The 26,932-nt window shown below is 40.7% G+C and overlaps 1 protein-coding gene across 2 annotated transcripts in view; it reads left to right on the forward strand.

The window, feature by feature from the left end:
* SLCO2A1 (solute carrier organic anion transporter family member 2A1) overlaps window positions 1–26,932 on the forward strand; it is a 61,531-nt gene that overhangs the window by 20,775 nt on the left and 13,824 nt on the right. For both annotated transcript variants that reach the window (XM_056564405.1, XM_056564406.1), the window contains exons 2-7: window positions 12,045–12,182; window positions 12,452–12,614; window positions 15,325–15,552; window positions 15,632–15,730; window positions 16,583–16,716; window positions 18,183–18,264. In XM_056564405.1, coding sequence (XP_056420380.1) covers window positions 12,045–12,182; window positions 12,452–12,614; window positions 15,325–15,552; window positions 15,632–15,730; window positions 16,583–16,716; window positions 18,183–18,264 — 844 coding nt within the window. The remainder of the gene's footprint in view (window positions 1–12,044; window positions 12,183–12,451; window positions 12,615–15,324; window positions 15,553–15,631; window positions 15,731–16,582; window positions 16,717–18,182; window positions 18,265–26,932) is intronic.

The following is a 26,932-nucleotide window of genomic DNA, read 5'->3' on the forward strand; positions in this document are numbered from 1 at the left end:
ATCATGTGTCAGCCATGTAGGATTTAGTTTTAATCGTTTATATTTGTTCCCCTTTGGTATATATTTAGCTGTATAGTTATTTAGAGTTGATTTAAAGATGTCCCATTTACCTTCTGTATCAGTATTTGACAACACCTCCCCCCAGTCTATGTCCTGTAGTGCAGCCCTCAGCCCAGGGAAATTTGCCTTTTTAAAGTTATATGTTTTTGCCTTCCCCGCCTGTCTTTGTTTTCTACATTTTAAGTCAAAAGTAACTATATTGTGGTCGCTATTACCAAGGTTTTCCCTCACAGTTACATTACCAACCAGCTCTGCGTTGTTGGAAATGATCAGATCCAACAAGGCATCACTTCTTGTTGGGTCCTCCACAAACTGGCCCATAAAATTATCCTGCAATAAATTTAGGAATTGTCGCCCCTTTGTAGTTTTAGCCAACCCCGGACCCCAATCTATATCTGGATAGTTAAAATCTCCCATTATTACCACTGTACCTGCCCGGGCGGCCCTCTCTATTTGTTTATGCAGCCGAACTTCTATCTCTTCAGTGATATTAGGGGGTCTGTAGATTACCCCAAATATTATTTTTTCAGTATTTCCCTCCTTTTGTAATTCTACCCACAATGATTCCACATCCTCAGAATCATCACACACTATGGCATCGTTCACACTGACTTTCATACCACTTCTTACATACAGACAGACTCCACCACCTTTTCTGTTCATTCTATCCTTGCGAAACAATGTAAACCCCTGCAGATTGACAGCCCAGTCATGCGAGGAGTCCAGCCATGTCTCAGTGACCCCAACTATATCAATATGTTCCTCCAGTATCAAGGCCTCAAGCTCCCCCATTTTATTTGCTAGGCTTCTGGCATTTGTGAACATACACTTTACATTTCCATCCTTTATGTTATTGGGGTTAACGGGATTCAAGGGTGTAAGTTTTATTTTCCTATGAAGCCTAATCCTATTAACTATTCTAACCCCTCCCTCCGCTCCACCCCCAGGTACATTTATAATTCCCACCTCTCTATCTACACTATCTTCCCCCTCTTTGCTGTAGGTTCCCTCCCCCCAAGTCCCTAGTTTAAACACTCCTCCACCCTTCTAGCCATCTTCTCCCCAAGCAAAGCTGCACCCTCCCCATCTAGATTTTATTACTGATTCTGCTTGTAAATTGTTATTACATTTTGTACATAATAATGGTAATAGGTAATAGTAGACTGAGACTAGTAGCCATGCTCTGTGACCTGTGCAGAGGTCGTTGTTCAGGGAGGGTGAGAATGAGAGCTGGGACTGTCACCCATTGTGAATGTCCAGATATCGTCTTAACTATCTACGGGTCTCAACTTTCTTTGTAATTCTATCTGTAAGAAAACTGCAAAAAAGTATTTTTTTCTACAGAATAGAAAGTATTAAATAATTTTTAGGCTTAGTGGTAAGAATAAAAACTGCAAGATTTCAGGATTATATTATAATATAGATAGTAAAATGGAACACTGGAAAAATACATCAGTATAAAATCTAAAACAATATGTCTAACATAACACCTTGATTTAAACAATAGGTCATTTTCTGTCGACACATTTCCTTTAAGTTAATGCCAATAAACAGAACAGTGTAGAATGTAAATATTCTATTTCATTGTTAAATTCAATAGTCATATCATGATGGTCAATGTAGTGCCCTGTGGTTTTCTGAAAAAAGAAACACATTGGTAGCCTCCCTTCTTAATATTGTTCATCGTTATTGTTACGTTTTGCGCTCCGGCCGCACATGCTGGCCGTGAGTGCATGGTCCCGTTACCTGCTGCTGCCGGTTGGGCTGGGATTCGCATCGTGGGATGCGCCTGCATGCGAATCTCAGCCCGTCACTCACCTGGTTCTTCTCTTGCCCCGTCTCTGCCTCTCTGCTCCGGCACGCATGTCCCCGAACGCTAGGGTGTGCGTGCGCTGGAGCTTTAAGATTAAAAGGGCCAGTGCGCCCATTAGGGAAGTAACACCTGTGGCTCATTGAGAAATTCCTCAACCTCCCACACTTCACTGACGGATCTTTGTTACCCTAGAGCCTTAGAGAAAGCATTCCTGTGTATTGCCTTGCTGTGTATCATACCCTTGCTCCTTTGCCGCCTGCCTACTGACTATTTGCTACGTTTCTGACTATGCTTCTGTGCCACCTGCCCTGACCTCCTGCTATCCAGACCACGAGTTGCCTTACCCCATCCCATCCCTCAGCCTCCTGTGTGGTCGAGCCGTGCAAGGGGTAGCGACCTGGGTGCTGTCTGCCGCAGCAAGTCCATCCCGCTTTGCAGCGGGCTCTGGTGAAAACCAGCAGCACCTTAGACTCCACTCCATGGTACGGTTCGAGTCATCTGCCACACAGGTCAAGCGGATCCACTATCATCAGTGTTCCAGTCTACTGAAATGTGAGTGTTACAATTATAAGATTCCTTCACAGTCAATTAAACATTATGAAACAATTCTATTTATTTAGGGACACAATTAACACATTAAAGGGAAGGTATTGACTTTCTCTATTCATCCCTATACAGCCTAGACCAATATAATGACTGCTTTCAGCCAAGACTCCTATCTGTATAGTCTGCTTCCCACACTATTCCCTACCCTCTACAAAAACTTCCTATCCTATTGCTACCTATTACTTTACTTGCTGTGTTGAAAAGTTCATCTAAATAATGTGCTTTAAAAATGAATAATAATGCACACACATAGAGGGAGATTTATCAAAACCTGTCCAGTGGAAAAGTTGCCCAGTTGCCCATAGCAACCAATCAGATGACTACTTTCATTTTCAACAAGGCCTCTGAAAAATGAAAGAAGCGATCTGATTGGTTGCTATGGGCAACTGGGCAACTGGGCAACTTCCCCCCTATACAGGTTTTGATAAATCTCCCCCATAGTGATTGCAAAATATTGGTGCCCCACCCCCACAAAAAAACAAGTCCAAACAAATATTACCCCACACAGAACTAATATGTAAAATGGTTATAGTGTCTAAATGGTGGCCCACATGGTAATATCACCTCTTTTGAGGCCCTTGTTGTGGCAGAGTAGATGATAGGTGCTCACAGGGTGGGGAAAGAGACAATGTGCTTTCCTCTCCATTAAAGTACTCATAATACTTAGTGATGCCATGATTCTGTGACAGTTACCAATGACCCCTTTACTTTCCTAGGAAGGAAAGGGCTCATGATAGTACTGCGGGAGCAGAGACAATTGTGATCATCTGCCTGTGGTACCTACTGTGTCTCTGTTCATGTGGAGGCAGTACTGGCCTGACGTTGTACATTATATCAATCAGACAGATTCTTATTGGCTTAGTTTTTGACTTTGTCATACATCCTTCGAGCTGAGAATGCATGTTGACGTTCAGGCCTCAAATTGCAGAGCAAAGGTGTGAAATCACATGCTCCATTTCACATGAAAGTGTTTCTATGCTTGTTCTTTGACCCTTTGTACTTGTTGTCCCAGAAATATCAGCAAGTACAACCCAAGGGGGGTGAGAAAAACAGCGAGTACCTGTGTCTCATAATTGCCCAAGCTGTAAAATCCTATTGTTCAGCTGTCACAAATGTCATCTCGATTTCATGCCTTAAAATTGCAAATAAATGAGTAAGTGAACTAATGCCTTTGACAGCTTTCGTTGGGATTCTGATGAATTAATGTTGCAATGGAATGCCTCAATATTGTATCTAAAAACTGTTACCTAAGTCTGTTGCCCTTAAGGCTTATCTCAATTACGGAGATAACATGACATAACTAGACTGCCTGTGAATTATGGTAATCAAAAGAAAATCATAATAGATAATTTAATGTACATGTATTGGTTAAAAAAAAGTGAGCCTCGAATAGCCTGTCGGGGTATTTTGTCTTTTTCATCATATTAAGCTGTCATAGTTAGTCATATGGGTGTGACTGATCTAGTGTGCATGAAAGACAAGGGTCAAGATAGTGCAAAGAGTGATACATTACAATGCAAGAATGTAGTAAATAAAACAGCGAGAAAGAAACACAGAATTTGTATCAAATGGTACAATTCAATTTCCGAGCTTTTTGTAGATGAAAGCAAATTATACTGTATGTATTTATTCTATTCTGATGAGAGACTCAGGACTTTGTTCTTGAGATAGCAGTGGATCCCAACAGTTGGACCTCCTAGTGATCATACACTTGTCCCCAATTCTGTGTATAAGGGATAAGTGTTAATGGCTGGGATACCCTTTAAAGGGGGCACAGTGAACTGGAATGAAAATGCCTCAAACTATAAATTTAGTAAATGGCCCCTCAAGTCAATTTGCAACTGCTCCGCTTGGTTGGGTGCACTCTAAAAAAGCAATAAAATATGGATATAGAAAATATTGGTAAGATCCACATTTTTATAGGGTACACAGTGTTTTATAGCTTCCTGAGGCACATTATTATAAGAAATAGCGGTCAAGTTGCCTTAATAAAAGGTCATCCAGGACACAGTGGTGTGAACATACAAGCCTGTTATGCCCTACAATGGAATTTCCTATTGTAAAAAAGCCAAACATTTTTATAAAGATTTCACTGAATTGCTCCCAAGTATCATTCAGAAGCCATAGCTCACCTGTCAACTTTACTAACAGTAGATCTTTGGTAACCCAGGCGGTTTTAAGTTATAAAAAAAAAAACAAGTGTAGGGTGTCATACATGGGGGGAGGCAGGGAGAAGTAAGCCCTAAAGCTGTCCCTATAAACCACTCTCCCTGCCTACTTGCCCATCCGCCCTAAATGACGGATCGACAATTTGGAGCCAAACTCTTCCTTGCGCTAAAGTGCATTGGCGTCAAAATCAACAAAACAAACAGAACTGTACAAAGTTGGGAAACAAGTCAGGAACATAACAGAACCAACATACAGATATAGAAATACAAACAAGGCAGGATACAGCATACTTACATACAGTTCAGAAACTGGAATCAAGATTAATGGCAGATATGATTATATGAACAAGACTAGAAATGGAGATAAGTTTACAGCAGACAAAACCAGGAGATGCAGGGGATGAACAGGTTAACTGAATGTCAGAACACTAGACCGGTCAGTAAATCATGAGCACTGTTCACACTGGATTCAGAACAAGGAACGACCTAGACACCCCACTCCAAGCATGGAGGACATCAATACCAAAGCCAAATAGGCTCCTAGCCAGTGGGCACTCTCATTGAGTGATCAGGATACTGGCCTAGGAGGAAACAAAAATCTTAAATGCAAGCAAACACGGGTACAGTTGCAGAATAACAAGGTCAAAACAGGACTGACATAATGCACAGTGTGAATACAGACTAAGGCAATACAAAGCAAATGCAGAACGAATACAAGAAAACTAAAACCCAGCAAAATGTACTAAAACAAAGCAGGCTAAAATCTATGTATAAAACAGGACAGATAACCATGGTTAAAACTCATGATATGTACACAAACAGACATAGTGAACAACATGCCGACATGGCCAGAATACAGGTCTAATAACCAGCCCAGAAGTCAGTGCTGAAGTCAAGAAGGTTAACTTTTCCTATCCCAGGGAGAATTAACACAGAAACTGTTTAGACATAAACAATGTCTGACCAGGATCCAAAGCAGAAAATACAAAATACAGATAAACGGACATTACATAGGGTGTATTCACGCAAGGTATCTGTTGCTGACATCTGCGCAAGTGAAAATCAGTTCCATACATTTCAATGCAATGGTTTTTGCCACAAGCACGTGAAATTCTGAAAGTCCCATTCTGATAAATAGCATAGCATGGGAATAAAGCTGACTATATAATGAAATTAATCTCAATCTCATTCTACTGACACCTCACAATCTACAATGTAGTGATGCCTGAATATCACCATTACTTGGAGTCTATGCTAAAATGAAAAATTCATCTCAAATTTTTTATTTTATTTGATCTCCTAATGACATAAAATTCAGTAGACAGAAAAAGGTATATGCCACATATATGCACATGTCTTAGCTGCCTCAATGAAAATGGGGGTAGAGGGGTCACCACTAAGCCATTGAGCCATTACTGTGTGGGAAGGCCTGATCTGAAGTCTATGACAGTCTACTAATTCTTTACTGAAGGTAGATCCTGCATGCTCAAGAAGGAACTAAAGGAGATATTTGATAAGTAGGAAGGGTATTTTTGAGTGACGTCTACAATATGACCACAAACTGGTCTGGGTGTTTTTTTGAAGAAGACAGGTCAGACAAGAACAAAAGGAACTCATTGCCTAGAACTAAAAACATTCCCCAAATAATAAGTCATATAAGTTAGTCACATAATCTCAGTAATAGGTATTGTTCTCCAACAGCTATTGTTCTCAGTGATGCTCAATTACATTAGTTGTGTGATAAAAATCCACTCAAAACATTTACCTCACATTTGTTAAGTTTCCCTGTAATTTGCTCCAATATCACAAATTTTAAAGTTCTTTGCTCGAAAGAGAATGTGACTTTTAAGCTTTGTGTCTCTTTGTGTGAAAAATATCCTTAAAATGGTGTCCAACACAATTGTATAGAATGTCAACTTTTCTAGGAAGTTGTTTTTCTTTCCCAAAAGGAATGTTAATAGACTTATATAGAAAAGCAAAGGGAACCTACTGTTTTAAGAAAACGTCTAAAATGTCATCGTCACATGACGGTTTTGATTGGTAGGGGTCCAGATGCTGAGATCCCCGCTGATTGCTAAAATAAATAGGCAGAATAGGCACTAAGCACTGTGCCCATTTTTTTTCACTCAGCACTACTCGTCTCCCCTTGAAGAGGGACACGAGTGGTGTATGAGGCTTTCTGTGAATCTTCACACTGCATTTTCATCTTTCTGGGGAGAGCTGAATAGTGGTGAGTGTATATGAATGAGCACAGCGCTCTGCTGCACAGTTTTGTGCCTTCATTTTAGCTATTGGTGGGCTTCTCAGCATCTTGATCCCACTGGTCAAAACTTCTGACATTTTACTATGGTTTGTAAAAAAAAAAAAAAAAAAAAATAAGTTGGCACTAGGAATGTCATAGTACTACTTAAATTATTGACACCTGGATTAAAATGATATCACTGGCAGTTGACACCAGGATAAGTGCAATATTGATTAGCTATACCCTTAGTGGATTATTTTATGCTTTGGTATTCAGTGTGACTCAAGACTACGTGCTATATTTGTGAGTTGCTTCTAGGCTAGAAACGGTTATAGACCTCAGATATGTGGTGTCCCGGTACCGTATTGCATACCGTACCTAGTGTAGAGGTCCCCAAAGTCAGAGTAACCACGCTCAGGTAGGATCCCTCAGGTGGGACAGCCCCTAGTCGCCTCTTCTCAACTCTAATTCTATACTGTTAATACATTTGTATATATTTGGTAATAATGTATATTTAATATAATGTATAGTACTTACCTTGTTTAGCGTCGCAGGACCTTCGGTCATGTGACCATGTTAATATCCTCTATGGTATGTTGGAGGACCTTTGGAGAACCTTGGGTCACGTGTTGCCCATAAACCTTTGTAATGGTGAATGACACAAGTATGGACCAAATAGCATTAGTCCAGCCCCTGCCCATATAAGGTAGCTGTAGCCAATTATCTCGCTCTTGGGTTGTGAAGCTTGCATAAAATCTTCAGTAAAAGTTACAACTGTTTCAGCAAATTCTACTGTTGTGGACATTCCATTATTTTCTACCTTCCTATCGCTCTTGGGAAGGGTGGTGGTAGGACAAGCATTACTGAGGAGCCCTCACCCTGGCATCATGAATAGCAAAGGTTAAAAAGCACCCTTTAGTCACCGCACAGCTACACTCCCCATAACCAGCTCCCCCAGGCTACCACAGATATAACAGATAACATATCTCTAGGACCCTCTTAGCCATCACACTATATCTAATGATATAACCCTTTCTGGGTTACTTATTTGACACATTTTGAATCACCGCTGTGTAAATATAAGAATCTCTATAACATGCTATCGCACATACAGTACCAATCACAACCTCTCTACATGCAGATAGAATTAAATCATCATGAACATAAGGGAAGTAAATAAGGGGGAGAGGGGAAATACATTAGCATCCAAATGGAACATTTTGTTCAGGGATATTATTTGCCTTGTATCTATTTGTTTCATAGCCTTAGACCTTGCTACGCTGTATACTAGGCAGGTCTCCATCTTATTTTGGGAAGATAATTTTTTCTATTGCTGGGGAACTAGTGAACAAACAGCAACATATGACGTGACTCTTCTCCTGCCAGAGAGGCCCTATGCGGAGGGGACTGTGTGCAGGAATAACATTTTATTTTGATGGCTTTCTCAGTATTTGCATTTCAATGAATTGATGTCAGTTGTTGTTCAAGCTGTTCTGCTATACGAGCTAAAATGTGCCTCTCTCCAGCATTATACAGGGTGTGACAATGTGGCAAGGAAAGGGTGTATTTCCTTTAGCTACACCTGGAAAAACCTCAACCTGTGGTCTAATTAATGAGATAGCAGAAAGGGGAAGTGTGCTTAAAAGGAAGTCAAACAGAATAATCTGGGCTCTCCCTAGAAGACAGCAAGGTGGCTGTATGGAAAGGTAGGGGTCCTGCTGAGGAACACACAGCCCGAGCTGTGAGTAGCCCCAAATAATTGTGTGGATGAGACACACAGCAAGAGGTTGCAAACGCTGTGTGTGAACAGTAGAGGGTTGCAGGAGGCATAAGTTTAACTGGCCGGGAAAAGCCCACCAGTTGATAGACAGGGCATGCTGGATTGTTTAGTTAGTGATTGGACAGTCTAGGGTTTTGTCTTCTTCCTGTGTTATGTTTTTATTTATCCTGCAACCTGTCTAATAAAGCTGGCGAGGGGCCTGACTTGCATAAAGTACTGTTGTTTGCTGGTTAATTGAAGTGGAGATGTGTCCTGTGGCGGTGTCAAGGACGATCCCAGAGCTATCCCCAGGGAGAAATCCTTACAAGGGGTACATGATTCTCCAAACACTGTAGTGTGATACTAGTCTCTAACTTGTTTTAATGCATATTTGCTGAATGCAGAATGAGCAGCTCAGCCAAAGAAAATCTATTTTGTTGAGCTTGATGAACATAGAACTTTTCTGAATTTTTGATAGTAAACTAACACTTAAAGCAGTTGTCCAGTGAAATACAACTTGTAGTGTATAAGTGTCTGATCCTGTGAGTCCAGCCACTGGCAATCCCATTAAGCCGCCATGACCCCCCCAAGGTTCCATTCATTTCTATGAAGAGATGCTCGAATGCTGTTATATTCTTTGCTAAAAATAAGAATAAATGGAAGGTTACAAAGTTAGTACGGTCGAAAAAAGACATATGTCCATCAAGTTCAACCAGGGAATTAAAGGGTAGTGGTGTGGCGCGATATTGGGGAAGGGATGGGATTTTATATTTCTTCATAAGCATTAATGTTATTTTGTTCCAGAAATGTATCTAATCCTGTTTTAAAGCTGTTAATTTTCCCTGCTGTGACCAGTTCCTGAGGTAGACTGTTCCATAAGTTCACAGTTCTCATGGTAAAGAAGGCGTGTCACCCCTTGAGACTAAACTTTTTCTTCTCCAGACGGAGGGAGTGCCCCTTCGTCCTTTGGGGGGGTTTAACCTGGAACAGTTTTTCCCCATATTTTTTGTATGGGCCATTAATATACTTATATACGTTTATCATATCCCCCCTTAAACGTCTCTTCTCAAGACTAAACAATTGTAACTCCTTTAATCGCTCCTCATAGCTAAGATGTTCCATGCCCCATATTAGTTTAGTCGCGCGTCTCTGCACCCTTTCCAGCTCCACAGTGTCCCTTTTATGTACAGGCGACCAAAACTGAACAGCATATTCCAGGTGAGGCCGTACCAATGCTTTATAAAGGGGGAGTATTATGTCCCTGTCCCTTGAGTCCATGCCTCTTTTGATACATGACAATATCCTGCCGGCTTTGGAAGCAGCAGCCTGACATTGCATGCTATTCTGTAGTCTGTGATCCACAAGTACACCCAGATCCTTCTCTACCAGTGACTCTGCCAGTTTAATCCCCCCTAAGACATACGATGCATGCAGGTTATTAGTACCCAGATGCATAACTTTACATTTATCCACATTGAACCTCATTTGCCAAGTGGATGCCCAGACACTTAGTCTATCCAAGTCATCTTGTAACTTATGCACATCCTCTATAGACTGTACCGTGCTACAAAGCTTGGTGTCATCTGCAAAGATAGAAACAGAGCTGTTAATACCATCCTCTATATCATTGATAAATAAATGGGGTACACCACTAATTACCGGGGACCAATCAGAGTACGAATCATTGACCACCACTCTCTGGGTACGATCCATGAGCCAGTGTTCAATCCAGTTACAAACTAAAATTTCCAAACCCAAAGACCTTAACTTACCTGTCAAGGTGCCATCTGCATCACATGGTCTCTCATTTAAAAGGAATATCCATAAATTTTGTGCTGATTATTTTTTTTAGTATTTAAATTTCAGTCTTGTCCATAAAGAACAGCAAATTCCTTGCATAGCTTAAAATTTCAGGCCATCTGCAGCCACCACTAGAGGGGGCTCAGGAACTTACTGCATATGCATACTGTTTTGTAATTGAATTGAATAGATAAATGGTACATGTACTGCCTAGCTGTTCTTTTCAGCAGGATTGTGGAAGTGAGGTATTGTACCCCTGAGCTCCATGGGATGGGGTGGGGGTGGGGGGGGGGGGGTTAGGGCCTCTGTGTTTAGAGTGACCTTTTAGCCTCATGGCTTAAACCGTAGACTGTTGTCATACATTAGTATCCTTTTTTTTCCCCTTTTGGAGCTGCTGTAAAAAAGGGATACAATTACAACATTTGAACACATAATCTCATTCCTTATAGATCTAGTTGTTTTCTTATAATTTACTATCAAAGTTTATTATGCACGATTTATAATATTTATAATACAGGGGTTTCCTCATGTTGCTAATGCGCCTGCTAAGGCACCAGAATCTAGGTGTGCTTGCCATCTCTATGTCCTCCATAGTTATGCTCCTATAGCTAGGAAAAAGTATATGCAACGTAGCTCTCTGGTGCCACCTTATGGAAAGCCTAACACTGACTTCTAGGGAATCTACCTTTAAAAGTTGTCACCATAGAGTTTCTTCCTTCCACGGAATTCCCAGTGGAATGTAAGTGCCCACCTTTTTGGCATTTTCCTCATGGAGAAAATGTTCCCCTTATGTCTGTAGCTAGGTTGACCCTAATTTTGTGCCTTATATTATCTATTTATAAATTGATGACATTCGTACTTTGTAATGTGTATGAAGATATTTGTACCCTGATGCTCTCTAAGTGATCATTCTTAAATATTGTCAACAATTGAACTGTACACCCCATAGTGGTAGCAGTTCTCCTTTGGCATATAGGGTCATAGTGTAAGGAGCAACGTTTCCTATAGTTTACATAGTACTGCTTGGATGCAGCCTTGTGTTGGTTTTCTGATTTGACTCATAATCCATGAGGTTCATAAACCTGAGAAGGAATAAAACATCGGTATCTGGTGTTGGATCATTGACATCAAACACCCCCTGATGTGATAGGGAAGCAGGCCATACAGTGCATGACTCCCTTCCTCCTTCAGCTACAGGTTCTAGGATTTCCTAAATGAAATGTAGCTTTTAATAATATATAAACACTTTAAAGGAGTACTCCGGCGTAATGTTCTTACTCTCCTATTCCTATTATGCTCAGGCTGCCGCAATTAAAAAAACAAACCAAAAACATTGACTTACCGCTTTGCTATTATTTGCACAGAAACTGTGTTTTAAGCACACAAGGGGGTGCAGAATTGGCACAAGGGTCATGGAAAAGGAACGAAAACAAACTTCAGGCCATTCTATTTAGGGTAGAAAAACCGAGCACCATTTTGATTTTTCCCATGGGTCTCCCTCACTTCTATGTTTGCCGCTCTACTCTATGTGATAAAACAAAAATCATTATTTTCTATTTCTTTGAAAAAAATTAACTTTCTGTATTTCTTCTTTAGGTTTTTGTACTTTGCCACGCTCTGCTGCAGCTCTCTCAGCTCCTGTACAGTGCTTACTTTAAGAGCAGTCTGACTACAATTGAGAAACGCTTTGGCCTCTCCAGCTCTTCTTCTGGTCTTCTCTCCAGTATCCATGAGGTAAGCACACATCATCTGCCAATACATACAATCAGATGGCCAATGAACAGGAGTGGCACTGGAAAAAACAACAGACCATAGTCTTCTAATCTTGTACAATTCTTTAAAATGACTCCTCAGTTACGTCTCTTTGCGTAACTTTATAAACTCCCCCTTCTCCATTAAGGCAGATTTTTATCTTATACTTAGCTAGATAAGGTAACTCTGTCATGGTTTAAGCGATATCATTCTGTTTTTGTTGGACTAATAGTTTAGTTTCTCTGTTTTAGATTAGTAATGCCGTGCTGATAATCTTCGTGAGCTACTTTGGATGTCGGGTTCATCGACCTCGTGTTATTGGTATTGGAGGTTTACTACTAGCCCTAGGGACATTCCTACTGACAGTACCACACTTCCTCTCAGAAAAGTATCAGTACACATCCCTGGAAAATGGTAGGTTCTCTTTCAGAAGAAAACTGAGCTTGACAGCTGAAATTGTGTAATGTTTGAAAGCCATTTGTATTACTAAATTGACTTTAATTTAGTAACCTTTTTAAAATATTTTTTATGATTAATATATAATAAAAAATGATACATTTAAAAAATGTTAAACCTTCATAATGAGACTGAAAAGAGACCGGTCCTTCTAGTTCAACATCTTATTATGCAGTGTTGATCCAGAAGTCAAAAACAAAAGCTCTGGTAGTTTCTCTCTGTCCTCATATAAAGGGTTAAAACATCACTCAATATTACCATACATTCACAGTTCAATGCTGAATATAAATTTAATACTGAATATTCATTTAATACTGAATATGAGACTAAAATGCCTTGTGTCATTTTCATCCTTCTGCCGTGGTTCATCTTATTCCATGGCCCCTCTTTATGTAACCAAAATGACTACCAATTTCTATATTCTTCATATTGTGTATTTTGGTAGTTTGAGACATGCGCCCCACTTTCAGATGGACCAATGATGATTGCGCTGTTGGATCCAAAAACAAAAGGCATGTTTTAGACTAAAGGAGTATACTTTGCATAGGGTAGTCTGAGAAGGAAGCAGCCATTTTATCTAAAGAAAAAGGGGCCATAGAATTGTGGCAAAAGATGAAGAAGTGGGGTCCCAGGCATTTTAACTTTGCATTTAAAAGAAATTGTCAGCTTTTCATTTTTCAGTGAATTGTCAAGGTGAGGAGGTGTGCTAAGCAGTGGCACCTGAGCAGTTTGGCCCCTCCTCCTTGACACTTGTCTATTTTTAGCATCCATCATCAGCTTCATCAGTACACTTTATTTTTATGCACTTATAGCTATAAAACAGTGTCTGCAGCTCTTAGCAACAAATACAGCTGACAGATTCTCTTTAAAGGAAATCTGTCAGTAGTATCACCCGCACTAAACCTGTCACACAAGCTTGCAGTGTGGGTGAAGCTGATTAAAACGGTACTCACATGGAAACGGTACTCCAGGAAGCGGCGTTCCCCCGGCTTCTTACTTATAAAAGATGGCTGCGGCAGTGAAGCCGGGGGGAACACCGCTTCCGTGAGTACACAGTAAGCAGCGCATGTGCTGTACACTAACATGGGCGAGGGAGCAGGGAGAGGGGTTATTGATGAGCTGGGCAGAGCGGCCGCCCAGGGAGGATGATGTCAGCGTGCCCCACTCGGCTCTCCGCCCATACCCCAAGGCCCTCAATAGCATAAATAGAAAAACGTGATTTGCGGTGGAACGGCTGGGCGAATCTGGACAACGTGAGTACCATTTTAATCAGCATCACCCACACCACAAGCCTGTGTGACAGGTTTAGTGTGGGTGAAACTACTGACAGATTTCCTTTAACATTGTGTGTGAAATTTTTTTGGAGAACAAAGAGTCACTTTAAGAAAACAATCGTACTTAAAACCTAGAGCAATTATAAATACCACGATTTTTAATTTTGTTGAAAGAATCCCCAATAATAAAATGAACACAGGATTCTCCCTATCGAGATCAATGCTCTGTCCATGACATAGTTTGTCCTCAAAAGAAGAGACACTCTTTTTAGCCACTATCTGTTCTAGATAACAGATTAGGGTGATGGGGTCTATTAACTCAGACTTCTTTATTTCTTATTTAAAAAAAAGTAGAGCAGACTACCCTTACAATAAAGTAAGAATTAAAACATTATGTGGAAAATATTTCCATTTTCTTATTACTATTAGAACAAAACTGAATAAAAAACGATTTTTTTTATTAAAAAATAATGACTGTATTCATTCAAAATGCATTGTCCAAAACACCTAAAATCACATTAGCATAACTGTCTGTGTGCACCCTTCCTTCTCACCTACATTTTGCTGACCATTTCTGCGGAAATTTCACATTGAATGATCGCTCTAGTTATTGGACATTTGTGCATTGAACTTTTGTCAGGGTTATACTCCGTTTCATTCTTGCTGATATTTCAGAAACAAAATCTTCATCATCATCATGTCTAGTATTCTCTAAGCCAAATGGTGACTGTACCGCAAGGGCAGTTATGGTTTCTATTCTACCTGTATACCCATATATGCAGACTTTCATCTTAATCTATAAAGTGAACCCTATGCTATACTCCAGACTTCTCCCTAACCCCAGTGGCTCTCCACCCAACTCCTATAATGACAGGCTTACATTTGGATAATTCTTGCCCCACCGATCTGTATCATAAATGGTCCATTACTGAGCACAGTTATTATGTCTATCACAAGTGGCAAAGGACAATGTATATTTTTATTTTAGTAATGTGGACAACACGTTTCAGCATTTACTAATGCCTTGTTCAGTTCCACTAACAGTTCCCCAAGTTAAAGTTTACAACCTGCTGGGGTACTGGTCAAGAGGTCCTGTTTGATAGAAGTGCTGACACTGCAGCCCGGCAATCAGACAGGACCTCCGGACCAGTACCCCAGCACATTATAAACTTTATCTTGGGGAATTGTTAGTGGACCTGAAGAAGGCATTAGTAAATGCTGAAACGCATCATCGCCAGCAGAGGAGAGGAAAGCCATCATAACATACAGAAGGATGCTTTGTGCAGAAGTTGTTATTGGATAAGAATTTAATACTATTGTTAACTCAAGGTTTTGTCGTTGCCTGCATGCACAATAAATTTTCACTTAATTTGATATGTGTTTTTTTGGTGCAGGAAATAAGACTCTACATGAACTATGTACAGGAGAAAACAGAACTTCATTTTGTCCAAAGACACAAGGCCACCAAACACCACCAACAAAAAACATTCAGTCCACTAATATGTGGGCAATAATGGTTGTAGGACAACTACTGGCTGGCATTGGCACTGTTCCCATACAACCATTTGGCATCTCCTATATTGATGATTTTGCAGAACCAAACAATTCTCCTTTGTATATTGGTAAGTTTCTTAAAATGTAATATTATAATTATTTTCTCAGTATGTACCTTGCCTAACCTTTGTACATGTTTGTCCCCAGCCATACTGTTTGCAATATCAGTGTTTGGTCCAGCGTTTGGCTATCTTCTGGGTTCCATGGTCTTAAGAATGTTTGTTGACATTGGCAGAACTGACCTTGGTGAGTAGAGATGAGAAAATACTTTATATATTAGCAGGGTTAGGATGTTTGTTAATTAGAGGAATTTTGACAATGTTCGTATTTAGCTCTTTTGTTTTGGGACTAGGGAGACTGCCAAACTGGTGTATTGAGCCTTATAAGCTGTGAAATGCACCATGGGATAAAAAAGTATGCAAAGTATCTCTCCTTCAGAAGGAAAAGAACTTGCTCCTACCTTTCACCTATTGGAGGTAGTATCCCTGTAAATCAATGTTGGACTCTTAAAGAGCCTTGAAACATGACTGACGACTATATTCCTAGCCAGAATCTCTTTCAGAAGGAAGAGTTTATCATGGGAAATACCTAGAAGAGACTCTGAATTTATGAGTCCACCACTGATTTGAAGGGAAGCTATGTACCTTTCGTTCTCAAGGGGTATTCCGGCTTTATACATCTTATCCCATATCCAAAGGATAGGGATAAGTTTTATGATCACAGGGCCCCACCACTGGGGACCCCCACGATCTCTGTGCAGCCCCCGGCATTCTGTGCCGGGTGCTGCCTCCAAGATGGGGATGTGACATCACGACCCCTAGTGATGTCACACCACGCCCCCTCCATTCATGTCTATGGGAGGGGGCACGATGGCCATGGTGTGACGTCACTAGGGGTCGTGATGTCACATCCCCATCTCGGGAACAGAATGCCGAGGGCTGCACAGAGATCGTGGGGATCCCAAGCGGCGGAACTCCTGCGATCATACATCTTATACCCTATCCTTTGTATGAAGTCGGAATACCCCTTTAATGCATCTTAGGCCATATTACTATTTACCTAATATATTGATGGCAACTACTATTTTTGTGGTTTCAGGGGATGTGGACATTAACCCAGCAGACCCTCGATGGATAGGGGCTTGGTGGTTAGGTCTACTCGTAGCATCTGGATGTCTTGTGATTACGTCCATTCCTTATTTTTTCTTCCCAAGGAATATGACAACAAATAAGGTAAAGAGATGCACATTTTCCGTACTGTAACTTTATCTGTTTTGGGTTTTTGCTATGAAATAGCTCCAGGGTGGGTAATGCTTCTTATTGAAAAGATCCAGCGGTATATGGAGTCATACAAGCTATACTTCAAGAGAAAAAATATGAAAATCAGTTCTCTTAGTGTCACCTTATGTAAGAGTGGTATTATACGGGCAGATGGCTTCCTGTTGTGAGCACTGATCAAGTTGATCTGCAGTTATTTAAGGAGTCTACGACATGGCTCTATTTTCTTTTAGGCATGGTCACATGAATGAGCACTGGATCATTTCGCTATTCTACTACCATCATTGTTGCCTGCACATCCCCTATTACATCGTGCAGCTAATAAATGAATTTTTTTTATTCTGATAAAAGAATGTTGTCAGCTGCTAAAGTAGTGTTTGCTCATTCGTTGGTTGATCGCTGGACCTAATTCACAGGCAATATCAGGCCTATTGTCCTTGTTTGGTCTATAAGATTGGCTCTTATACAATGGGGGAGATATTAAAAAACTACTGTAATTTCTGTTCCGTCGATATTAATCACACTTTTTTTCCCTTCACATTTTCAAAGGTCTCTTTTGCTGCTTTGAGAATATGAAAATATGTTAGAGTTAATTTTCATGGCACTTTTGATTTTTTTCTTGCAAAAATCGCCAATTTTGGCACAAAATATTTTTTTACCGCCATCTTTAATTTTGAATCATGGAAAATGTGAGTACCGATGTAGTGACCATAAAAAAAAAATTTTTATATATATATATATATATATATATATATATATATATATATACATATATATATGTATAGACAAATGATGGCACAGCACTCCAAAGATAAGTGAAAAAAAACGGTGGGTTTATTGGCTCACATCACAGCAAAGTTTCTGTCCTACCATAGGACGATTTTCAAGCTTGAAATTCGTCCTATGGTAGCACAGAAATTTTGCTGTGATGTGAGCCAATAAACCCACCGTTTTTTTTCACTTATCTTTGGAGTGCTGTGCCATCGTTTGTCTATATTGGAGAGACTTTGATTGGGTCCGGGATGCTGGCACCATGCATTTAATCTGATGAGTAGTGCTGCAATACATTTGTATTTGGAACTATATATATATATATATATATATATATATATATATATATTTATTTATTTTTATTAACATTTACCAATAATAGTTATTTTGTTTTCAATAATTGATTAACACTTTTTTCTCAAAAAAAATAAATTTGAAAAAAAAAAAAAAACTAGAAGAGAACAAAAACAAAAACCTACAACCTTTTCTGTGATTTCCACACTAGCAAAGAGCTGGTGTGAATTTTTTTTAATGTAAAATGTGACCTTCTGTTTTCATATGGATATTGCATGACATTGTGTAACCATATTTTTACAAAAACATTTTGACTACATTTCTTAATTTTTTTTTTTTTTTTTTTTCCATGGCAGAAATCAAATACAGAGGAGAACGTTCTGAGAAAACTCCCGGATGCAACCAATGAGGAAAGTTCTCTATCCGGTTTTATAAAAAGTAAGGAGACGGCACCACAGGGACACCACAGCCAGCCATATCACAGGAAGGGCTGAGCACAATTCATTCCTCAAGTGCAGAAAAATAATCCTGCCGATTGCTTACACTGTGAATTTTTGTCCTTGAAGTACAGTTCAGCGATTAACAATAACATGAATCTCATGACTTAGGAAGCCAAATGCTGCCCAATATACAAATTCTGGCCAAGACTGGATGTAGTATTGTAGCTGGATTGTTTTCTTATTAAATGTTGCCTAAACTATGTCTCCTCCGAAACCACATCTACTTTTCTCATAGCTTTTTCATTTTAGGGAGTGATGAGAAAAGTTTTGTTGCAAATATGTCAGAACAATTGTGACTTTTTTAAATTTAATTCACATCAATTTCGGGTTAAAGCTGTTTGCTAAATGTTGGCCAATATATTTATAGCATCCCATTGAGGTAATTTTTTTTCTAACAAAATGAAATTGCTGCTTGGATTTAGTAGGAATTGTATGAATACTTTTCTTTTGTTAAACTGGGTGGTATAAGTCTACAAGGATAAACCAACTGTTGCCCAGATATGGTTTCCCAGTAATAACAGCTCGATTTTCTACTAAGCATTGTGTGGGCACTTGAAAAAAGAATCCCTATGGGGCCCCTAAATTTAACGTTTTTTTTCTCTTTTGACCACTTATTTTCGTACAAAGATTCCCTAAAAATATTCCAATAAAAAGGTGAATCCTAAGTAAACAGCTGTCTTTGGGAAACTTAAAGAGTGCATGTAGCCAACCCTCCAAAATTTAGATTTTATTGTTGTTTAATAGCTTAGGGTGCCCTGATCACACACCCTTTTACAGTGTTTGTCTGACAATTCTGGGAATCAGTCAGATGGACGTGAACTTAATTATAATAATGGGAGCGTGTAAATCAATGGTACGATCAAGGAAAAAGCAAATCCTGCACTCACCGCACAGTACGGGTATCGCGGCCTCAGATTCCGGACCTCCTCGGATGGCGTGGGAGTAACAGCCACTGCTGACAGCGCTCAGAAATGGGCAACAGCCGGCGGTTTCGCGTAACGCGAAACCGCCGGCTGTTGCCCATTTCTGAGCGCTGTCAGCAGTGGCTGTTACTCCCACGCCATCCGAGGAGGTCCGGAATCCGAGGCCGCGATACCCTTACTGTGCGGTGAGTGCAGGATTTGCTTTTTCCTTGATCGTACCATTGATTTACACTTACCTTCCGTCCTAGCACCGCCGCGGGTTGTTGAACCTAGACCCCCACAGCTGTCCGTGGTCCAGAGGTGGATTAAGATATTGATTGCTGGTGCCGCTTATCTTTTGTCCTCTGAAGTAGTTTTTATAATAATGGGAGCGACTATCAGGTGATGGGAGGGATTATATAGTCAGGGGTTGTAAATGTTGTACATTGAGGGGCATGTATGCCGAATACACACCACCCCTGATTGTGAAATCCCGCCCATCACTGCCATTATGAAAATTAAGATTACACCCATCTGACTGTTTACCTTAATTTTGTCAGCAAAAATGACACCCTTATATCTCAGATACAGAAAGGTGTATAATGAAACTGTAAAAAGGTGTGTGATCAGGGCAACCTAAGTAATTTCATGGTAATGCAATCTCATTTGTTTGGCATTGGCCACAGGTCCTCTTTAACAGCAAGTGTTCAATTTCCATGAAGTGCCAACACAGGATAAATGAAGTATTACTGTATCAATTGACATCACATATGTTTTGAGGTCTCCAGAGATCACAATGCTTTATGTAGTTAATCTTAACTCAAGCTAATTAGTAAGTATCCTAGAACAGAAGGTTATTGCTATTTACTCAGAATACCCTAAATGGTCTATTCACACGTACAGTATTCTGTGCAGATTTGATGCGCAGGGTTTTCTGCTGCCATTTTCAATGTAAACTGAACACAGCTTAAAATCCTGCACATCAAATCTGCACAGAATACTGTACGTGTGGATAGACCCTAAAAGGTACTTTAAAATTGGTTTTCTAAAGCAGACAGCCTCCACATTTTACTTTCCATTTGTAATTGTTTCACAACGGAATGTTGAAGATAAAAAGAGTCACCTAATTGCACTAATACAGAGAAAACTCTTTACCATCTTGGGGATGCAGGGCATATGCATACGCCCTGCATCCCCGATCCTTAAGGACTCAGGGCGTACCTGTATGCCCTGGTCCAGTTTAACAGGTTTAAACTGTTCTCACCAGCGGAGAAACGGTTAAACCTGGTGGTTCCCTTTTGCTACGGGCAGCCAGGACCCATGGCTAATGCCGGGCCGCTGCCTGGCATTAACTCTTTAGACAAAATCGCGATGTCCCGATCAGCTTATCGGATGACGGGAGGGTCCTCACCTGCCTCTCCGTTGTCCAATCGGCGATCTACTGCTCTATGCCTGCGCAGCAGGCTAGAGCAGCAGATCGCCGATTACACTGATCAGTGCTTTGCAATGGCATAACACTGATCAGTGTATGCAATCAGAAGATTGCATGTTTTAGCCCCCTGTGGGGGGGAAAAAGTGTAAATTTCTTTTTTTTTTTATAAAAGTTAATTAACCCTTCCCTATTAAAAGTTTAAATCACCCCCTTTCCCCATTTTTTAAATAAAATAATGTAATAATGAATAAAAATAATCATTTGTGGTAGCGCCAGATACATAAATGTCCGAACTATTTAAATATTAGGTTAGCTAAACCACACGATCGATGGCGTACGCGTAAAAAATACTAAAGTCCAAAATTGTGCATTTTTGGTCACTTCATATACCATAAAAATATTAATAAAAAGCGATCAAAAAGTCCCATCAAAACAAAAATGGTACCGTTAAAAACTACAGATGATGGAAAAATAAAAAGTTGTAGGGGTCAGAAGATGCCAATTTTAAACATACTAGTTTTGGTGCATGTAGTTTATAATTTTTTTAAGTATTAAAATAAAACCTATATAAATTGGGTGTCCTTGTAACCGTTTGGACCTACCAAAAAAAGATAAAGTAAAATTTTTACCAAAAAGTGCACTGCGTAGAAATGGGAGCCCCCAAAATTACAAAATGGCGTTTCTTTTTTTTATTTCACCCCACAAATAATTTTTTGGGGTTTCGCTGCAGGTTATATTATGAAAAAAGTGATGTCATTACAAAGTAAAATTGATGACACAAAAAAAACAAGCCCTTATATGGGTCTGTAGGTGCAAAATTGAAAGCATTATGATTTTTAGAAGGGAAGGAGAAAAAAGCGAAAATGCTAAAACGTCAATTTTCCTTAAGGTGAAAATAGGCTAAATAGAGTCCCTAAGGGGTTAAGAAGACCACAAGAAATTGCATTGAAACATGGTATTCTGTAGAGGTGGTCACTGTTCAAAATGTATGGTGGACTTAAAATCTGTCATAAGAAATTTGGTATGGATAAGTGGGTGGTCTTCTCAAAGACTTGCTGTCATGAATAAGTTTGACCGTAGTTCACATTTATAAGTTTTTAAGGGGTACTCCGGTGGAAAACTTTTTTTTTTTTGTTTTTTTTAAATGAATTTTTTGTATTTATTAGCTGCTGTATAATACAGAGGAATTTCTTTTCTTTTTGAATTTCTTTTTTGTCTTGTCCACAGTGCTCTCTGCTGACACCTCTGTCCATGTCATGAACTGTCCAAAGCAGCATAGGTTTGCTATGGGGATTTTCTCCTGCTCTGGACAGTTCCTGATACGGGCATCAGGTGCCAGCAGAGAGCACTGTGGACAAGACAAAAAAGAAATTCATAAAGAAAAGAATTTCCACTGTAGTATACAGCTGCTAAAAAGTACTGAAATGGTAAAGATTTTTTAACAGAAGTAATTTACAAATCTGTTTAACTTTCTGGCACCAGTTGATTTAAAAAAAAAAAAAAAAAGTTTTCCACCAGAGTACCCCTTTAAGGGGTACTCTATTGCTACACATTTTATCCCACTCCCATAGACATGAATGTAGTGGGCGTGGCGTGAGGTTACAACCACGGCCTCCCAGGGTTCTAGGGGATAAGATGTCTGTTAAAACTAAATATATTAGTGTTCAAATGGCCAGAGGAGATAATGTAGTAACTTCCATTTAGTGGTCATTTCCATCAAGAATGATCATTGTTGCCTGGGGACAACTAGTATATGAGCAGATTTATCAGTGATCAGACTACACACGAGTTTGTTTTAACCCTAAATCCTTAGACATAGATCTGCATGGAAGCTGAATACTGAAAACAATACTAACTCATGCTCTGATATCTGAACTATATTTATATAGTCCAAATAAGCCATTTAATCCTCTTTTATGTGATGTATCTCTTTAGTTTGTATAGTAGATCCACTAGAAAGTATATCACTAAGGTCAGTTGGTGGCCAGGATTTAAGGGGTTATCCAGGAAAAACTTTTTTTTATATATATATCAACTGGCTCCAGAAAGTTAAACAGATTTGTAAATAACTTCTATTAAAAAAATCTTAATTCTTTCTGTACTTATGAGCTGCTGAAGTTGAGTTGTTCTTTTCTGTCTAAGTGCTCTCTGATGACACGTGTCTCGGGAACCGCCCAGTTTAGAAGCAAATCCCCATAGCAAACCTCTTCTACTCTGTGCAGTTCCCGAGACAAACAGAGATGTCAGCAGAGAGCACTGTTGCCAGACAGAAAACAACAACAACTCAACTTCAGCAGCTGATAATTATTGAAAGGATTAAGATTTTTTTATAAAAGTAATTTACAAATCTGTTTAACTGTCTGGAGCCAGTTGATATGGAAAAAAAAAGTTTTTTCCTGGAATACCCCTTTAACCCCTTAAGGACACATGACGTTCTCATACGTCTCCATTTCCGAGTCCTTAAGGACACATGACGTATGAGAACATCATGTGTTTTACCGGCCCCCCGCAACCATCTGGAGCGGAGCCGGTCCCCGATGCCTGCTGAAATCGTTCAGCAGGCATCGGGGCATATCGCTCAGGGGGGTCATTATGACCCCCCATGTCGGCGATGGCCGCAGATCGCTGGACAATTCAGTCCAGCGATCTGCGGCGGATTCCGGGTCAATCGGGTCTCCAGTGACCCGGTGACCCGGAATTATTGGCTGATCGGGGCCGTCAGAGACGGCCCCGAACAGCCAGAGCCAGCAGGGGTGAGGTGGCACTGGTGCCACCTCACGATCGCCCTGATTCGTCGGCCGGATTACCGGCCGACCAATCAGGGCGCCTGCTGCGGGTGTCACTCCCGCAACCCGCTCCGCCCCTCTTCCGGAGGACGTGAGCGGGTGCGGGACGTGCACCCCGGTGCTGGGGACCCCGATCCCCGGCGCCCCTGTTGGGATCGGGGCCCCAGGAGCAGCGGCGGCGGCGGAGACGACGAGGGACTGACCTGTGCGGCGAGGATCGTTGGAGGTGAGTGACAGCCTCCTGCTGTTGCTTAGCAACAGCTCCCAGCATGCAAAAAGGGCATGCTGGGAGCTGTAGTTATGCAACAGCAGGAGGCAGACCACCACAACTCCCAGCATGCCCTTATGGGCATGCTGGGACTTGTAGTTTTGCAACAGCTGGAGGCACATTCTTTCTATGGAAAAGTGTACCTTCAGCTGTTGTGTAACTACAACTCCCAGCTTGCACAATCAGCTAAAGTGCATGCTGGGAGTTGTAGTGGTGCATCTGCTGGTTGCATAACTACAACTCCCAGCATGCCCGTTGGCTGTCGGTGACTGCTGAGAGTTGTAGTTTTGCAACAGCTGAAGGCACACTGAGTTAAGTAGCAAACCAGTGTGTCTCCAGCTGTTGCATAACTACAATCCCCAGCATCCCCAGCCAAAGTAGTATGCCTCCAGCTGTTGCATAACTACAACACCCAGCATGCCCTTCCGCTGTCCGTACATGCTGGGGGTTGTAGCTTTTGCAACAGCTGAAGGCACACTGGTTGCAAAACACTGAGTTTGTTACCAAACTCGGTGTTTCACAACCAGTGTGCCTCCAGCTGTTGCAAAACTACAACTCCCAGCATGCACTAATAGACCGTACATGCTGGGAGTTGTAGTTTTGCAACAGCTGGATGTTCCCCCCCCCCCCCAATGTGAACGTACAGGGTACACTCACATGGGCGGAGGATTACAGTAAGTATCCGGCTGCAAGTTTGAGGTGCGGCAAAATTTCTGCCGCAGCTCAAACTGCCAGCGAGAAACTACTGTGAACCCCCGCCCGTGCCACTGTACCCTAAAAACACTACACTACACTAACACACAATAAAAGAAAAAGTAAAAAACACTACATATACACATACCCCTACACAGCCCCCCTCCCCAATAAAAATGAAAAACGTCTGGTACGCCACTGTTTCCAAAACGGAGCCTCCAGCGGTTGCAAAACTACAACTCCCAGCATGCACTGATAGACCGTACATGCTGGGAGTTGTAGTTTTGCAACAGCTGGATTCCCCCCCCCCCCCCCAATGTGAACATACAGGGTACACTCACATGGGCGGAGGATTACAGTAAGTATCCGGCTGCAAGTTTGAGCTGCGTCAAATTTTCTCAGTAGCTCAAACTGCCAGCGAGAAACTACTGTGAACCCCCCGCCCGTGCGACTGTACCCTAAAAACACTACACTACACTAACACAAAATAAAATAAAAAGTAAAAAACACTACATATACACATACCCCTATACAACCCCCCTCCCCAATAAAAATGAAAAACGTCTGGTACGCCACTGTTTCCAAAACGGAGCCTCCAGCTGTTGCAAAACAACTACTCCCAGTATTGCCAGATAGCCGTTGACTGTCCAGGCATGCTGGGAGTTTTACAACAGCTGGAGGCCCCCTGTTTGGGAATCACTGGCGTAGAATACCCCTATGTCCACCCCTATGCAAGTCCCTAATTTAGGCCTCAAATGCGCATGGCGCTCTCACTTTGGAGCCCTGTCGTATTTCAAGGCAACAGTTTAGGGCCACATATGGGGTATCGCCGTACTCGGGAGAAATTGGGCTTCAAATTTTGTGGGGTATTTTCTGCTATTACCCTTTTAAAAAATGTAAAATTTTTGGGAAAACAAGCATTTTAGGTAAAAAAAATATATATTTTTTTACATATGCAAAAGTCGTGAAACACCTGTAGGGTATTAAGGTTCAAATTACCCCTTGTTACGTTCCCCGAGGGGTCTAGTTTCCAAAATGGTATGCCATGTGTTTTTTTTTTTTGCTGTCCTGGCACCATAGGGCTTCCTAAATGCGGCATGCCCCCAGAGCAAAATTCGCTTTCAAAAAGCCAAATGTGACTCCTTCTCTTCTGAGACCTGTAGTGCGCCAGCAGAGCACTTTTCACACCCATATGGGGTGTTTTCTGAATCGGGAGAAATTGGGCTTCAAATTTTGGGGGGTATTTTCTGCTATTAACCTTTTTAAAATTGTAAAAATTTTGGGAAACCAAGCATTTTAGGTAAAAAAAAATATATATTTTTTTACATATGCAAAAGTCGTGAAACACCTGTAGGGTATTAAGGTTCACATTACCCCTTGCTACGTTCCCCGAGGGGTCTAGTTTCCAAAATGGTATGCCATGTGTTTTTTTTTTTTGCTGTTCTGGCACCATAGGGGCTTCCTAAATGCGGCATGCCCCCAGAGCAAAATTTGCTTTCAAAAAGCCAAATGTTACTCCTTCTTTTCTGAGACCTGTAGTGCGCCAGTAGAGCACTTTTCACCCCCTTATGGGGTGTTTTCTGAATCGGGAGAAATTGGGCTTCAAATTTTGGGGGGTATTTTCCGCTATTACCCTTTTTAAAAATGTAAACATTTTGGGAAAACAAGCATTTTAGGTAAAAAAAAATTTTTTTTTTTACATATGCAAAAGTCGTGAAACACCTGTAGGGCATTAAGGTTCACGTTACCCCTTGTTACGTTCCCCGAGGGGTCTAGTTTCCAAAATGGTATGCCATGTGTTTTTTTTTGCTGTTCTGGCACCATAGGGGCTTCCTAAATGCGGCATGCCCCCAGAGCAAAATTTGCTTTCAAAAAGCCAAATGTGACTCCTTCTCTTCTGAGACCTGTAGTGCACCAGCAGAGCACTTTTCACCCCCATGCGAGGTGTTTTCTGTATCGGGAGAAATTGGGCTTCAAATTTTGGGGGGTATTTTCTGCTATTACCCTTTTTAAAAATGTAAAATTTTTGGGAAACCAAGCATTTTAGGTAAAAAAAATATATATTTTTTTTACATATGCAAAAGTCGTGAATCACCTGTAGGGTATTAAGGTTCACTTTACCCCTTGTTACGTTCCCTGAGGGGTCTAGTTTCCAAAATGGTATGCCATGTGTTTTTTTTTGCTGTCCTGGCACCATAGGGGCTTCCTAAATGCGGCATGCCCCCCAAAAACCATTTGTCGCTCCTTCCCTTCTGAGCCCTCTACTGCGCCCGCCGAACAATTAACATAGACATATGAGGTATGTGCTTACTCGAGAGAAATTGGGTTTCAAATACAAGTAAAAATTTTCTCCTTTTTATCCCTTGCAAAAATTCAAAAATTGGGTCTACAAGAACATGCGAGTGTAAAAAATGAAGATTTTGAATTTTCTCCTTCACTTTGCTGCTATTCCTGTGAAACACCTAAAGGGTTAATACACTTACTGAATGTTTTTTTGAATACTTTAGGGGGTATAGTTTTTATAA

This window comes from Hyla sarda, chromosome 3, assembly GCF_029499605.1.
Source record: "Hyla sarda isolate aHylSar1 chromosome 3, aHylSar1.hap1, whole genome shotgun sequence".
Classification (NCBI taxonomy): domain Eukaryota; kingdom Metazoa; phylum Chordata; class Amphibia; order Anura; family Hylidae; genus Hyla; species Hyla sarda.